Genomic DNA, 13,221 nt, shown 5'->3' with positions numbered 1-13,221 from the left:
CCTCAACATTAACTTGCCCCCACTGCCACATAGATGTCCCCCAAAACCCCATAATTTATCTTTCTAAAGTTTCCTGAACTTTTGACCCGCTTTTGTGGCTGTATCTGATTCTGCTCATTTTGTGGGGTGGCAGAAAACTTCCAAAACTTGCCCACTTCGCTGAATATCCTGTAAGGCCTGACTTTGAATCTTTCGATAGTGGCAATTTTTTTTGGCTTGTTGCCTGCACTCTTCAAAATGACGACAAATAAAAACCAAGCTCTTCCCATCCCTCTACCTCCTGATTTACAACTATTACAAGGATAATCATTTGGTACAACAAAACTTGAGAGTTTTGCGGAGGATGACAGACATTGGCAACACTCTTCTTCTTGCACTCATTAGGGCAATTCGGAAGAAATACCAAAACGAGGCAAAATGTAAAGGGTACATCTCTGCCAGAGTGCACATGCCAACCTGTTAGCACTCTCCCCTCATGTAACATAATTGTTATTTTCCTGTTATATTAGTATTCTTATAAATTTTCCTGATGAGTGCAAGATGAAAAGCTAGAACAAAACATATATGTTATCAGCAATATTAATGGAATGCATTTTGTATCCTCTACAAAAGCAAACAATTTGTTTACTTCATTTATCATTTCTTTATTAGCTACTATTAATGTCCCATTCTGACTCTCTACAGGACCAAAACTTACTTTTACTAGTTTCAGAAACCAGTGAAAACTCTTGCTATTGCTTTGACATTTAATACCACAAGACATCTGCTCAACCATTCAAGGAGATCATGTCTGAACTGATAATCCTCAACTTCATTTTTCCACCTTTCCCTTTTACCCTTAATTTCCTTACTGATTAAAAATCTATCTCAGCCTTGAACATACATAGGCAATGCAGCCTCTACAACCTTCTCTGATAAAGAATTCTAGAGATTCACTGCCCTCAGAAAATAAATTCCTCCTATCTCTGTTTTAAATTGGTGACTCCTTATTCTGAGATTATCCCCTCTGGTCCTATATTCCCCTCAAAGGAAAACAACATCTCCTCATCAGCCCTGTCAAGGCTTCTAAAAATCTTCCATGTTTCAATAAGGTCACTTCTCATTTTTCTAAACTCCAGTGAATACAGGCAGTCTCCTCATAAGAAAATCCCTCCATACTGTCATCAACCTAGTGAGCCTTCTCTGGACTGTCTCCAATACCAGTATGTCTTTCCCGAGATTAGGGGACTAAAACTGTTCACAGTATTGCAGCTACGTTCTGACTGGTGCCTTGTACAGTTTTAGCAAGACATCCTTATTTTTATAATCCATTCCCGTTGAAACACAGACCAACATTCCATTTGTCTTCCCTATTAGCTATCTACGTTTCTGTGATTTATGTATGAAGATTCACAAATTTCTCTTTTCTAAAGGTTTCTGCAGTTCTTTATATTTAAATAATATCCAGCTCCTCTTTTATTCTTGTCAAAGTATATAACGTCACATTTTCTCACATTATATTTCAAGCTGGGTTCTCTGCCTTTTTGAAATGCTTTGACCAATCACTTAACCAGCCACTCATTTTTACAGTTATAACATATATAACCAACCTTTTCATCGCTACAATCACTTCTGAAGAAGGGTCACTGGACCCGAAACATTAATTCTGCTTTTTCTCCACAAATGTTGCTAGACCTGCTGAGATTTTTGCAGCAATTTCTGTTTCGGTTCTGAGTTCCAGTACCCACAGTTCTTTTTTTGTTTGTTAAGGGTCAAGGGAATTTGGACAAGCTGAGAGAGTGGCCAGGAGCCTGGCAGATTGAATACTGGATGACATTATCCAACTTGGTAGGAGGAACGGATATAGACTATGTCTTAAGTGGTGAGAGACTGGAAAGTGTTGGATGCCCAAATGGACCTAGATGTTGTTGTTGTTTGTAAGATATTACAAGTTAACATACAGGTGTAACAAGCAATTAGGAAGGCTAATGGTACATACAGGTGTATTGCAAGAGGATTTGAGTATGAGTACTATCAAAGCTCAGTCACTGAGTGTGTTCAGGAGAGAGAGATTGATAGATTTCTAGATAATATTGAATGTATGGGCATAGCTTGGGTATCTAGCCTTTAGCTGGAGGACCAGTCATTATACGGAATGGCACAGCAGGCTTGAGAGCACTGAATGGCCCCCTCCCAACATGATGCTGGGATTTCAGTTCCACGTACACTGTATCCAGTCAGTAAACACAAAGATTCCTACTCCTGAATCAATAACTGTCAGAAGAATTCTGTGAGGGAGTTTTTTTTTTTTAAATTCTTGGACCGAGTATCAATTCCATTTAATGTGACACTTATGACTGATTTTAGCAAGGAACCTTTATGCAAAGTGTTGAAACATTTATTGCCCATATTACTTTCTAATCGTATAACATGCTTTAACTTGTTATATCAAAGTACATCTCCACATACTTGCACTTATTCAAAATTTCAGTACATTCATTACCATCTCTCTCTGAGTCCACTCATCAATCACCATCAGTCCATAAAGTATAATTTTTGTGATGCAAACAAAACTCACAATGCTTGCTAAATACAAAGATTTTACAAAGGAAAACTCACAATTAGTCAGCATCTAACTTAAAGGTAGAACAGTAGGATCACAACTAAAACCAAAATTCATTCTCTTACCGATTTGAAGCTTGTCAATAAGAGGTGTTAGCAATCCATCAGGGTAGATTTTGACCATTAAGTAGATACAAGTACAAGTACAACCATCATCTTTTGGTTCTACATACAAGGTTGGCAGCACAGGTGTATAGGGCCTAACTACTTCGGCATCTGGTAAATGAGGAGAATGAAATATAATATAACAAAATCACATGTCTCCTGAGAAATGGAGAACAAATAGATCAAACCGCATTACCCACTAGCGAATAGGTTAGGTTTTCTATTACTAGGCCTTAGAGAACACAACGCTCTAGATTCTTCACTGTGCTTTGATAACTGCAGCGTGAACTATATTTGTCCATAGTTTCGCAAGGTTGAGGGGATCAGCGATGCGCAGTCGGCATTTTTAGTTCTGCTGGAAGTGTATGGATACCAGGTGAGGGTATGTTTGACTCAGCTTTGATGCCAGATTCAAGCATTTAAAATGAAGTGTTAGGGAAAGTCACCAGCCAAGACGCTGCACCAGCTTGAGTAACAGTCTGTTAGAAAATCAAGGCTAAAGTGAGAAAAATAAAAATGAACTACAGTTGGAATGCCGTCACTATAGTGCCTTACAAAAGCTCAGTTATTCTAAGAGCACGCATTTGTGAACTTCTCATGACTTAATAGCATAAAATTGTTTGGAAGAACCTTCAATTAAAACCAAAAATCACCAGGCAAAATGTTCCTCTAGGACAACTTGCCTTGAGTATCTACATCCACAGGAATCCACATCCTCCCAGTGGAACAATCACTCATTGGTAGATTTTTGTGAAAAGGAAACCTAATAATTAAGAAATTATTCAATGTATCTTCATGTTTAACTGTTGCCCCTTAGAAAAATTTACAAAATAATTCTGTTAACTCATGTAAATACTGTTTTGCAAGTCAAATGTTCTGAGCAATGATGAACGTATGTAACTATATTGTTGTACCTTGAATGTTACTTTTGAGATAGATGTGCTGTCCAATCGGTATTGTCAAATAACACCCAACAGGTAGCTGAAAGCACAATAATCTAGTGTCATGTGACACATCCATCTTTGACAGTAGGGTGCATTTCCTGTAAAAAAGACCTAGGGGAAAAAGTGTGGGGAGGGGGAGAAACAAGACATTAAAAATGTTAACAGAATGACTTAAATTTACAACTTTGATTATTTTTCTTATAATCATTATAATGTACCACTGGATCAGTACAAATGGAATGTCTAATATGCTTCTATAAACCTCCATGTGATCAGAATGCTTTTCTACGTAAGAACTGTCACAAACTGATAGATAACTACCTTAACATGCTGTAGAAGACATGCAGAGCAGCTTGTGTCACATCATACAATTCAATGTTTAAACATCTACAGGTTTATTTACCACCAAGTAATGATTATAGTCTTCAGACAAAAGGCTTTAGCAAGGAGGTCTGTTAATGACGAAGTTGACTTAGTGACAGGTTGACGTAGGCCAAAGTTTTCTTTCCAAGCAGTCATTTACCTATCTTGGAATGAGACCTGCCTCCTATTCTAGTTTCCTATTCTGCACGTGGATTGCAGGAGCCCTTCTGTTGCAGAACCATAATTCTAAATCAATCTTTATCGAGTGAGGTTTGAAAAATGATCCTCAGAGCATCGCTATTTCCAAAAGCAAATGGTACAGTAACATAGAAAATAGGATTCTACACAATGTGGGAGATGGGATTACATGCAACTCTACCTCTCTGAAAGATCATGATAACATTTCTATGCATATCCTACACAATGGTTTCCTGAGAACCTTGCATTTTATATCTTTCACTCAGATAACGATGAACCCTTCAGAAGAAAAAGAAATCTTTCAACATGTAACTCAAATGATAAAAGCACACATATTCATACCTTGTTCGCTCTTTCTTTTGTATGAGTTATGAAGCTCCTGAGGACGTCCAAGATTACTCCAAACTATACTGTTACGCTTTTTCAAATTCAGTTCTATTTTTCCCACCTTACTGGTACAGTGAACTAAAATAAAGGCAATTTATTTCTAATTAACCGGAAATGGTGCAAATGAATTCAGAACAGTATGAAAGTTTTATATTAAATTGCCAATACAACATTAGGCTGTAGCAAAGATTGTAATTATAATCATATATCTTGTTGTCAGGGGTGGTGGTTAAGGCTAATTTTGCATGACCAGAATATCGTGGGAATTCCATACCTAAGTTACTGACATGTTGTGGGCAGAATGAAAATCAAGTCAGTATCATGAACTTGGAAAATTATTCTTGAATTTCAGGTGAAAATCAGAGATTCCAAAATGTAATTATATATTATTGATGCATTTTCCTAGAGTCATATTAATGGGATATTTAATGAGTTATTGATGTAAACATACAAATACAGTTTAAGGAAATAAATGCAAAAATATTATCTTGTATTAACAAGAAATTCATCTGCAAGTATGAATATAAGTGAATGATAATTTCATTATTCTCTGAAAGTAGCCAATTGTATTAAAATTTTACATACCAGAAATTACCTCTTGGACTTCATGACTTAGTTCTATACAAAAAAATGTATTTGTTAGTATCAAAAACCATTTCAAAATATATGAAATAACAGAAAATCAGAAATCTATACAAATAACAAACAGACAGTTAAGAACTCAACATCCTCTTAAGGTGAACAAAGGCCCCAGCTGGCTGAATGAGTAAATAGCAACACATTGAACCACATCATATATTAATTGGTGCTGATGTCATGACTGGACAAGTCAGATCCCAGAATTAAATCTGGTGTGATAGATCCTAGTTTGTATTATTTATAACTTAATGGGACGGTCTTTCTCTTAAACATAAGTACACAAGGCTGCCAATTTTATTTTAGGAACAAATAGAATGTTTTGCACAAAAGAGAAAAACAAACCAAGCTATCTACATTGAACTGTTTGGCCAACAGCGAAGAACCTCCTACATACCCAGGTGAAGGATATAGGAATATTCTGGTTGACGAACTTCTGTTCTCAGCACACCACCTTCCAAGTCTACAATTATGGAATCCGAGTTGGTATCCTTTGAAAGAATTTTAGTCCAATTAAGAACTGCTGCAAATTCTATGCTACCAAATATTAACAGGTTTAGATTATGAGCTTAAGTAAGTAGTTTTATAGATATTTAAAATTGCTCAATTCTTATACACATTGAGCTTCGATTACTAATGCCATTGTGTAGATCACATAATCGTAACAGATCCTTCCTTTAAGGGAGGTATTAACGTACAATTTGAGAGCTGGTATGAGAAAAGATGATCATTGAAGCTGGGTGTCCAAAATGCTGAACTAGTCCATTGATGGCAGAGAAGGGATTTTGTCATCCCTGCGCTAACTGGTCTCAACGTAACATACACCTGAACAACAGTTCACTCTTCATTGTGTCTGGCAGCATCTGTGAAGAAAAAATCAAAGTTAACATTTCGGGTCCGGTGACCCTTCCTCAGAACAAAAATCTTTTAATCTTTCCTCTGAGGAAGGGTCACTGGACCCGAAATGTTAACTCTGATTTCTTCACAGATGCTGCCAGACCTGCTGAGCTTTTCCAGCAACTTCTGTTTTTGTTCCTGATTTACAGCATCTGCAGTTCTTTCAGTTTTTCGTTCACTCTTTATTACCAACATGTACACTTGTATAAACATCTCAATTAAGGACAGGCAATAGAACAAAAAAAAATGTCATCCAAGTTTACATTCACTTGAGCACATAAGACTCCGGGGTGATGTAGGTGAACTGTTAAAGATGTTTGAAGAACCTTATTGAGTTGATAGAAAGGAACTGCTTTCTCTGGAGTTCCGAGCAAGGAAACATAACGTTAAAATTATAGTTAGACCATTCCAGGGAGGATATTAGAAAGTACCTTTTTGAAAAAAACAAACTGTTGAGGCTAGGCTAATTTAAAATTTTAAAGTGTGATTAATAGATTTTTGTAAGGCTGGGATACTAGGAGTTACAGGGTTCCCAATATTATTTCTTCAACCTCACTCTAAGAAGCCTACATTCACTTTCTTCCTTTTTATATATGTAAAGAGTCTCTTACTGTTCCATCTTTTCTGTTACTTCATTGTTTGCCCTCATTGTTTACATTCTCTCGCCATTTTTTGATAGCCATTTTTTGTTGGCTTTTAACGAGGTTTTAACTTTCACATTCCTCTGAGTTACTACTAATCTTTGCCACAATGTATGTTTTTACTTTCAATCTTATGCTATCCCTAACTTACTGGCTAACCCTGGTCGATTTATCCCCTTCCTGGAATCCTTATTCCTCAGTGAGATTCTATCTTTGCAGTGTGTCATAAGCTATTTTCTTAAACATCTGCCATCATTCACCAACCATCTTTTCTGCTAAACATCTTTGCCGGTTCACTCTGCCAGCTCAGCCTTTCCATGTAATTACCTTCATTTACATTTAGAATAGTTGTTTCTGATCCAAGTTTCTCATTCTCAAACGGAATGCTATTTCTACTTTAATGGTCACTGTTCCTTAGGGGATTACTCTGACATCTTTTAATAAACTTGCCTCATGATACATTGCCAGATTCAAAATAACCTGATCCCAGGTTAAATCCACAACATATTGCTCTAGGAGAGTATTCTGAATATGCTCTGTGAATTCTTCCTATGGCTACCTGTGCCAATTTGATTTTCCCAATCTACAAGAAGTCTAAAGTCACCCAAGATGAACGTACTGCCTTTTTTATACAACCTCATTCTCTCATGAGTTAATCACTGGATCCCACAGAACAGCATCTATAGAACAGTTACTGTTAGGGCCTTACAGACTATTCCCATTAGTTCTGTCTTCCCATTGTTTTTTCTTGCCTCCACACATATTGATTCTACATTATCCTATCTAAAGTCACTTAGACTAGTATCTCACTCCACTGCTGCTAGAACCTGTGGCCTTAGAGACACCTAGAACATTTGGCTGGATCATCGGCAAAAAGCACCAGGGTAGGAGGAGTTTCATGGTATTTTGTTGTATTCTGGGATGGTAGGAATCAAGGGGCTTTAATGGTCTTTTGCTTCTGCCCACTTTATCCTATATTTCCTCTGTTTATGCTGATTTCTTCTCTATCTCTTCTTTAGACTTTTATTCCATTCTATGACTCTGTTCTGTGTCTCAGCGCTGACATGCATTTTCTTTGCACTAAGCAAGTGCAGCGATCTTCCAATTCAAGGAAACTAGAGTGGTGTCTTGGAGTTAGTTAAGACTTAGCTTAAGTTACTTAGACTTGACAGCAGTGCGAAGCTGATGATTGCAATGATAGGAGATTGAGATGATTTAGTAAGGGCGGTTTGGATTGAAGGAGACAGGAATGGAAGATAGATGAGCAGATAAAGGACTAAAGAGAAGAGGTGCAAAGAAGACAGAAGGCTAAAGTGGTATGGGTAATTATAAATTAAGGGGAAGAACAACAGAAGTTATGAGATGGGGAACATGAGGTCTGGTATTATTCTAGTAGAGGAAATAGTAGAGAAATTGGCAGCCTGCAGGCTTAATTTATCCTAGGTTCGTCCCTCATATATTTGTTTCTTTTTGATTCCCTTCACCCACTTGTTCCTTCCAATTTCACCCTTCTTCTTTTCCTTTTTTCCCCACTTCTATTCACAACATTTCTCCCCTCTTTACTCACACTTTCCCCACTCCATTCCTATTATTCTTTCACAAACATTTTAACTGCATAGCCAGTTTTAGGCTTAACATGCATAAAAGATAAGGTCAATTTTTGCATGAACTTGATGACATCCGGTGGTAGCTCAGTAAACACTAATGATGTCATGGGAGAATATGGGCATCACTGAATAAGCCAGCATTTAATGACTATCCCTAGTTGCCATCAGGAAAGTGATGGGAAGCTGCCTTCTTGAACCACTGCAGTGCATTTGCTGTAGGCAGACTTACAATGTTGTTAGGAAGGGAATTGCAGGAGTCTGACCCAATGACACTGAAAGAACAGTGAAGGTGGTGGGTGGCTTGAAGGGGAACTTGCAAGTGGTGGTGTTCCCATATATCTCCTACTCTTGCCCTTCTAGGCAGAAATTATTGTGGGCTTGGAGGTGCTGTCTAAGGAAATTTAGTGATTTTCTGCAGTGCATCTTATAGATGGTACACACTGCTGCTACTAAATGTCAATGATGGAGGGAGTGAATGCTTCTGGACAGTGCCATTCACATGGGCTGATTTGTCCTGGATAGTGTCAAGCTTCTTGAGTGTTGTTGGAGTGGTAGTCATCCAACAAGTGGGGAATATTCCATCACACTCCTGACCTGGGCCTTGTAAATGGTGGACAGGCTTCGGGGAGTCAAGGGATGAATTATTTGCTGTAGGATTACTAGCCTCTGACCTGGTTGATAGTAAAAGTTATTTTAAAATATTTTCAAAAATGTTAATCAAAGAAACTCTGCTCTGAGTGTTTTAGAAGTCTTCAACTGATGCTTGCATTTCATACTCAGAAATAAGGAGGCAACAGCAGTAACGACTGGAGAATAAAACTTGAGTTTAGAGGCAATCAAGATTAAAATAAATACTTTATTGTTCAGAAAAGCTAAGTGGAACAAGTATTATATTTAAGAGAATTGTGTGTACATGCTTTTAATCACAGATATTTCAAAGTAGACACTGATGGACAATGAGATGCTAATAATAAATCGATTTCAAATGTAGAACAAGATTTTTCAAAGTTATCAAACTTTGGATTCACAAGTTTTAAATGCCAGAATTACTTCAAAACTTTGAGGAAGAATTTCTAAAAAGACAACAGAGTGAGAACCAATCTGCCATTTTTTGCTGAGAGAAACACGACAGATCTCAATTATAACCAATGTTATAATTTGTCAAAATATCTTTCAAGGTTTAATTTGCTGAATATTTGCATATCTTTTTGAACGTTCAATTACACTATTTCAAAAAAGATGACAGCTGCTTAATTGAGAAATTAAATTGACCTTCAGAAGTATTCAAAGTCTGAGGTTCTCCTCTTTTCTCTGCAGATTTCTCAACATGTCTATGATAAGCAACACTAATACAGCCAGCAAAGACTACCCATTAGTCTATCTAATGTTAGTTCTATAGGTGGTTTTATTCGTGAACACATACCTTTTGTTTGGTGTATATAACAACTGTAATTGCATCCTCTGTTTGAAACCATTCATGTCTGGTAAAATTGTTTAAAAGAGAGAATTTGAGTTGGATGACAACACCTTTTGAATTCAGCATATAAAATACATTTTCATGGCCAAATTGAAGTAACATCCATAGCCTCAAGAGTTTTACATGTGATAGAAAGCCAGTGAAATGAGATACTTCACATGAAGAAGTTGATAGAGGAGATTCAGCAGAAGGATACAAGATACTAAGCAATAGAGAAAAGACAAATTCAAATTCTATATCATGGCAAGCCATTGGTGTAGATCATCAAGCAGTACAGCACAACGTGATGAGAGGCACATTTGTACTTTAGCGAAGAGATGATGGCATCTTTACCCAGATTTTCCCATGCAAATTCAGTCCTTATCAAAATGCCCAAGTTTTAAATGTCTTCTGAACAGTCAAAAGAAATCACTCTGCTTTATCAGACTGCAATGTGATTCAAGAATAAAGTCAGCCAAGACCTTATCAGGTTAAATTAAGGCTGGCATCTAGTGCCCATTCCTTCTACCCACATCACAAGAACTAACTTGCCTTCCTATTTCTGTGCCATTCATAAACTTGGATATAGTACATTCACTTTCCTCGTCCAAGTCATTAATATACTGTAAATAATTGTGACTCAGCACTGATCCCTGTGGCACTCCACTACTTACAGGTTCTCATCCTGAAAATGCACCACCTTATCTCAACTCTGTCTTAACTATAAGACCACAAGACAAAGGAGCAGAAATTAGGCCATTCGGCCCATCGAGTCTGCTCCGCCATTCAATCATGGCTGATAAGTTCCTCAACCCCATTCTCCCCGTAACCTTTGATCCCCTTGATAACCAAGAACCTATCTATCTCAGTCTTAAATGTACTCAATGACCTGGCCTCCACAGCCTTCTGTGGCAGTGACTTCCATAGATTCACCACTCTCTGGCTGAAGAAGTTTCTCCTTATCTCCGTTCTAAAAGGTCTTCTCTTTACTTTAAAGCTGTGCCCTCGCGTCCTAGTCTCTCCTACCAATGGAAGCATCTTCCAAACATCCACTCTGTGCAGGCCTTTCAGTATTCTCTAAGTTTCAATTAGATCCCCCCTCATCCTTCTAAACTCCAATGAGTATAGTCCCAGAGTCCTCTAGTTAGTCAAACCCTTATCCAGGCTAGTATATTACCTTCAACACTGTGGGTTCCTATCTTATTAAGTAGCCTAATGCTTTCGGAAAATGCAAATATATTATACTTGCTGTGTCCCCTTTATTTATCCTGCTCACTACCTCCTGAAAGAATTCTAATAAATTTTCCAGGCATGGTTTTCCTTCATGAAGCCAAGTAAACCCTGCTTGATCATATCAGACATTTCTAAATGGTCTGCATTATAATGTTCTCTACCATTTTCCCAACAGAGGTTAAGCTAGCTGGCCTATAGTAACTCACATTTTTTTTGTTTTGCCCTGCACTGTCAACCCCAAACCTTTTGAATAAAAATGCTGCATCGGCAGCTTCTAATCCTCTGGGACTTTTCCAAAATCTAAGGATTCTTGGAATATTACTACTGGTGCATCCACTATCTCTGTAGCTACTTCTTTCAGTATCCCAGCATGCATCCTATCAAGTCCAGGGGACTTATCAGTCTTTAGTCTCATTAGTGTCCCTAGCACTTCTTCTCTCATGATAAGAATTGTGTTAATTTCCTGTCTTCCTTTTGCCCCTTTCTTATTTAATTTTACTTAGTAATGGTCTGGACAAGGACTTCTGATAAATTGGTGATGAAAACCAAGTCCTCTCTCCTAATGTCTTTGTGCTTTTTGGCCTTCGTTGGTTTCTGGTCATACAATTTAAAATTCTCATACTTGTTTTTAAAGTGTCTCCTAGGCCTTGCACCATCTTAGCCCTGCAACTCTCCGAGATATCTGTGCTCTTTAATTCTGGTGTTGTGTATGCCTGATTTTAACGGCTCTACCAACGATAACCACATCTTCAATCATGTAGGTTCCAAGCTTAAGAATACCCTCCCTACTCCTTTCTACCAAACTTTCTTCTTTTAAGACACTTCCTTTAAGATCAGTAAAAGAACAAAGGGAGAATCCAGGATTTTCTAAACACAGGGCTACTAGAAACAAACAGCTGTTGATGCTAGATCAGTTGCTAATTTTAAATCTGAGACAGGTAAATTTTTGTTAAGCAAAGGTATCAAAGGCATATATGCCAAAGGCAGGTGTATGCAGTTAGGCCACAAATCAGCCATGATCTCATTGAATGGTGAACAGGCTCAAGGGACTGAATGGCCCACTCATGTTCATACATAAACAGCAGTGGGTGCACAATCCATGGCAGCTTCTGAACATTATGGGGATAACTAACTGTAAAGAAAATTTTAAAATAAGAGGAAACAGCAGAACAATGATCCACATTGGAGAGCTTTTCCAGATGTTCATATCAGCAATGGGTCAAACAGTTTCCTGCTTTGACAAAAAATTCTACAGTTTAAATGATTAGTGTAACGTTTCTGTTTGTTACTTGAACAGAGCAACCAAATCATTTAAAATATACAGGTTAATATCTTAGGTCAATGTATAAGTCAAAGGAATGCAAAACTTGTTATTCTGCTCATTTACTTATCCATTAACATTACTGACAAACATTTTTCAAAAAGATATGAAGTACTGAAACTACGTGCATAGACACGTTCAGTCACTTAAGATACAAAACAGCTAAGACTTAGTGTCAATTCAAACAATCAAAAGAACTATAACATTTACCTCAGGGGGATATTTTTTGATTGTTTTTCAAACCTATCTGGAACACTTGTACCTGTGAGAAACATTTAGAATTACATAAAATTATATAAAGCAGAGAATTGTGTAAACATGATGTTACGATCACATTATGCTCTACATTTCCAAGAGATTGTGATGCCTGTCAATTCCAAAGTGAACAAGGTTTCCATAAATTCTTCCGATCTGTAAGGATGGTGTGTTTTTACTTTTATGTTTTTAAAAACTATGGACTCCAATGAGAAAGAACTGCTTTCAAAAACAGGGATTTACCAGGATGGCTGCATAATTTCACATCAAGGAATTTGGTACCTTTCATGAACTCTTTTGGTGGGTATAGGTTCCTGCAACTTGCTGATAATCCAAAGTTGAGCAGTTGTTTACAAATGAAGCTGATTGATTCTCAGCTAACTGAGTAAGTTGTAACTGGAAACAAGTAACAAAGACATTGACACACAGAGAAGAAAAGATACAGAAGTGTGCACAGTTGTTTTCCCCAGCAGAAGCTACCTGCTCTCTGCAGTAAAATGCTCAGTTAAAACATGGAGCAAACTAATTATCTTTTCTGCAGCTGTTACAGTGAACTGTGACTTTTGAAATAATGAAT

The 13,221-nt window shown here is 37.4% G+C and overlaps 1 protein-coding gene across 6 annotated transcripts in view; it reads right to left on the bottom strand.

Annotated features, from left to right (window-relative positions):
• LOC109921721 (cytochrome b5 reductase 4) overlaps positions 1-13,221 on the bottom strand; it is a 92,031-nt gene that overhangs the window by 30,589 nt on the left and 48,221 nt on the right. For all 6 annotated transcript variants that reach the window (XM_048596968.1, XM_020521765.2, XM_020521781.2 and 3 more), the window contains exons 6-12: positions 12,600-12,651; positions 9,803-9,860; positions 5,632-5,725; positions 5,184-5,216; positions 4,554-4,676; positions 3,621-3,761; positions 2,668-2,817 (exon numbers count right to left, since the gene is read on the bottom strand). In XM_048596968.1, the coding sequence (XP_048452925.1) occupies positions 2,668-2,817; positions 3,621-3,761; positions 4,554-4,676; positions 5,184-5,216; positions 5,632-5,725; positions 9,803-9,860; positions 12,600-12,651 (651 nt within the window). The remainder of the gene's footprint in view (positions 1-2,667; positions 2,818-3,620; positions 3,762-4,553; positions 4,677-5,183; positions 5,217-5,631; positions 5,726-9,802; positions 9,861-12,599; positions 12,652-13,221) is intronic.

Source organism: Rhincodon typus, chromosome 5, assembly GCF_021869965.1.
Source record: "Rhincodon typus isolate 14 chromosome 5, sRhiTyp1.1, whole genome shotgun sequence".
NCBI lineage: Eukaryota > Metazoa > Chordata > Chondrichthyes > Orectolobiformes > Rhincodontidae > Rhincodon > Rhincodon typus.
This window is presented reverse-complemented; position numbering and strand designations above follow the sequence as displayed.